The 3,654-nt window shown below is 50.1% G+C and overlaps 1 protein-coding gene across 1 annotated transcript; it reads right to left on the bottom strand.

Annotated features, from left to right (window-relative positions):
- Positions 1-863: 863 nt before the first annotated feature.
- LOC126553900 (uncharacterized) lies at positions 864-2,656 on the bottom strand. The gene has a single exon (XM_050209014.1). The coding sequence runs from the start codon at positions 2,456-2,458 to the stop codon at positions 959-961; it is 1,500 nt and encodes a 499-aa protein (XP_050064971.1). The 5' UTR covers positions 2,459-2,656; the 3' UTR covers positions 864-958.
- Positions 2,657-3,654: the final 998 nt, after the last annotated feature.

Below are 3,654 nucleotides of genomic sequence, written 5' to 3' on the forward strand. Positions count from 1 at the left end.
TCATTCCTTACACGGTTGTATGCCGGTCTGTCATATAGCATAAGTCCCTGTCTTCTACTATGGTTTAGACTCTTTTTCATATTGGACAGTTTATTTGTCCACCACGGCTGTCTTTTAATGGCCCATCGCCTGCCACGCACCACTGGTATTGATGCAGACGCAGCTGTTGTTATGACGCTTGTGACGGTAGTTGCGTACTCATTCACATCGGTCGAGTTCGTCATATTCGATGATCTCCTTATGAGCTCGAGGGAGAAGAGGACCCAATTGGCTTTTCTCTCGTTATATTTTATGCCTTCATTGCTTGTCCTGGGAGCTGGAAGGTCGATTGCAAAACATAGTAATCGGTGGTCGCTGTCGGTGACTTCGCACACGCGCCACTCGGTAACATCGTCCTTCACGCCTTGCGTGCACATTGTGACGTCGATGTTGGACGCTCCCATGCCTCTACGGGCATACGTTTCCAAGATACCGGGGGAGTTTATGACATGTAAGTTAAAGTCGTCGATAAGGTCCTCTACCACGCGGCCTCTTTGGTTAAGGTCCCTACTATGCCATTTAGGCGAGTGGCCGTTTGTATCGGCGCCAATGATGGTCTCCCTGCCATCCTCGAGGATCGATCTCAGTCTTTCGGTGAACCAGGTAGTGTGCATATTGTACTTAAAATAAGCGGATACAAGTGTCAAAGTCTTAGGCTCGTGACCTATCCTGACTGCAGTAGTATATGTGTTCCTATGTTTTGATAGCTCGACTGCTTGCAGTTCTGAGTCCATAATGATTATGGCAGCCCCCGGGTTATCCGCCGCTATCACCCTGCAGTCTTCAAAGCCGTAGATTTTTCCGTTTTGATAGACAGGCTCTTGTATGAGTGCGATATTAACTGTGTTGTTGGCGCAGTAGTCTCGAAGCTGTAACGAGGCCATGCGCTGCCCATTCAAATTATGCTGGACAACTCTAATCATTTTGACCCGAAGTCGGTGCGCCTAAGAAGGCTCTGGATCGCCTTGCTTCTGGACTTACAGGTTGTACTCGACGCTTTATGGTCACCCTTACAATTAGTGCAGATTGCCTTTTCCTTTGCCATGCATTCCCTGCTGTCGTGCTGGTTTGCACAGTGTCTACAGGTGGGTAGTTCTTGGATGCATTTTAGGGCCGTATGCCCAAAGCCCTGGCACTTATAGCATTGCGGCATATGCTGGTGTACTTTAATCCTGCATCTTGTTAAACCAATGAAGACTTTTTTATTTTCGATCTTGGACAGTGCTTCAGGTGGGGTTTCTACCACCCAATGTGTTGTTTCACCGTTTCTTGGGCCAAGTCTGTATTTTACTATCATGCTTTTCGCGTCATCCTGAGTCAGACCAAGTTCTGGATTCTGATCTCTGACAGCATTAACTACTTGGGTCTCTGTAATATTGATATCTACATCGTAGATGATCACTCTTGGTAATCGTGGACCCACTGCCCTGATATTCGGTATCCGACATAACACCTCGAACGTAGGTTTGTCATCCGGTAAGACCACAATCGTCTGCCCTTGGGTGATTGTTCTAGCCCTTGGAATTGGCAGTTCATTAGATATCGTTTGCCACAAATCTGTCTTAACTTGGCCTATCGTCCTATCTTCCGGCACGTCAATAATGAAGCGTGTGCTTGTTTTGGCCTTTCGGCATTTATCCAGTGATGAGCGTTTACTGTTGCCGGACGATTTGGCTTTGGCCGCAGCCGGTATCTCCTTTACTACGCTTGCGTATGAAATTGTTTGTTGCTTAGGCATTGTGCTTGGTATATTCGTTGGTGAAGTATTTTGATTTTTTAGCCTCTCTTTAAGCTCCTGGTTTTCTCTTTTTAATTCATTAATTTCATCGCACTTTTTGGCGAGGGACTTAGTGAACGGATCCAAAATGCCGCTCAATTCTTGTGTACTGAACTGCGTTACTCCCTGGAGACGGCTGTTCTCCAGGCAGCAATCAGAATATAAGTTTCTTATGGCCGTAATTCGCTCTGACATACCGTCAGCAGCTGCCGCAGTTAGCTTTTTCGTCCTTTCGAGGGTGATCGTGTGTTCGATCCACCCTAGGTGTGTATTGACTGCTTTCATAAGGTCCTTGCCGTCTGCTATCGGCTTCTTTTTGACTGTCTGGTCAGGGTTTGCTGAGGAGGAAGAGCCTCGCTTAGTGCCCGCCTCTTGTGTCTCAGACCAGTCGACAACCATGGCACCACTATCGTCGCTTGTGTCTGGTGGATTATTGGGGTTTCCCCCGCCCCTTAGTCGTAATACATCCGTTGTCAAAAACCCAACTGTCCGATCCGAGTTCAATTGCGCATTTTTGGTGCTGTTCGTTGATAGCGACCGACGGGACGTGCACCACTCCCGCCTGCCGGATCTAGGGTCTTCGGAGACCGACCCTCCCGGTAGGAGGGCTCCGAAGCTACTATTCATATTTGGTGTATTCATATTTTGTTAGTTGAGGGGGGCTGCCCCTGGAAGCCCTACACCCTCTGGCCGACGTCGGGCTAGTTCGTCGGTTGCATGTCGTGCCAAGGTGTTAGTCCAGTCCGGGATCGGCCTATCCCGGACGATGGTTAGTGCGACCAGCCTCTTAGCGGCCGGACCCGAAGGGCCGGCCGGGCGGGATCACCACGGCAAGGTGGGCTGTCGTCGATCCCGAGTAGATAGGGACATAGAGTTCCAAAAGTGGACTAGGTCCTACACTCCGCAGATTAGGTATGTGAGCCGAAGCTCGTCCCCCAATAAGCAGAGGCACTTCCCTTTCCTTTCGGTCGGGGAAGCATCGCCAAATGAGATCAGCCTAGAACTAGGCCTTTCACCGATTTGGCCCGGAGAGTTTTTACACCCCTCGGGCTTTACCGGGTTTTCATTCGGCTTCCAGTTTAGTGTTGAGATGTATCATTTCTCTTTACCGACCACTGGTAAGGCCGCGGCACTATCCAACCCGCTGCTTAATATGGTTTAAGCAACCGCCAGGTGATATACTCCCACCGGCAGAGTGACTAGGTTCCCGGGAGAATACTCACCGTTAACTTTCGTCTGATCAGCATTCGATCAATAACCACATCGTCAGATAAATCCGACAGCCACTACGAATCCGATCCCAGACGTCCGCGCCGGGTTTTACCCCGACACTTGGATCCAGACGTCGTTCCCGTAGTACTTATCCTCAATTGTAAGATTGAGCGTCTAAAGTGCGACGTTTCGGCCAGAGGTCCATCGTAGCCTTGAGCTAGGACATTGCCTCCCTTCTATTTACTTTTTACAGATACTAGAGGGCTAGAGGTCGGCCCATTACGCCGCGCTCGCAGGTAACGCGGTGGTCGCGACCCCTCATTTGTTATTTTACAATAGAGTGAGTACTCTATTCTCCCCGCCCCGCCGGCGTCTACAGGTCCATAAGACCGTGCATCATCCACGCGCCCCAGGCGCACCTAGTGTAAACACGTAGGCCACTGGATGAGTGTCCACGGTACTTTCCCCTAAAGGTAGTTTCCGCAGATCTCTTTCCATCAAAAACCAATCAACACCGCACCCCAGCATCCCTGATGCCTACTCGTCTCATTGGAGCGAGTCACGGCCGCCGGGAAACGCAGACATCACCCCGTGGAGTTTATCCCACGATTCCCCGTCACCGAACT

This window comes from Aphis gossypii, unplaced genomic scaffold, assembly GCF_020184175.1.
Source record: "Aphis gossypii isolate Hap1 unplaced genomic scaffold, ASM2018417v2 Contig00368, whole genome shotgun sequence".
Classification (NCBI taxonomy): domain Eukaryota; kingdom Metazoa; phylum Arthropoda; class Insecta; order Hemiptera; family Aphididae; genus Aphis; species Aphis gossypii.

Coding starts and splice junctions, on each gene's coding strand:
- LOC126553900 (XM_050209014.1), bottom strand. CDS start 2,458: ATGAATACACCAAATATGAATAGTAGCTTCGGAGCCCTCCTACCGGGA.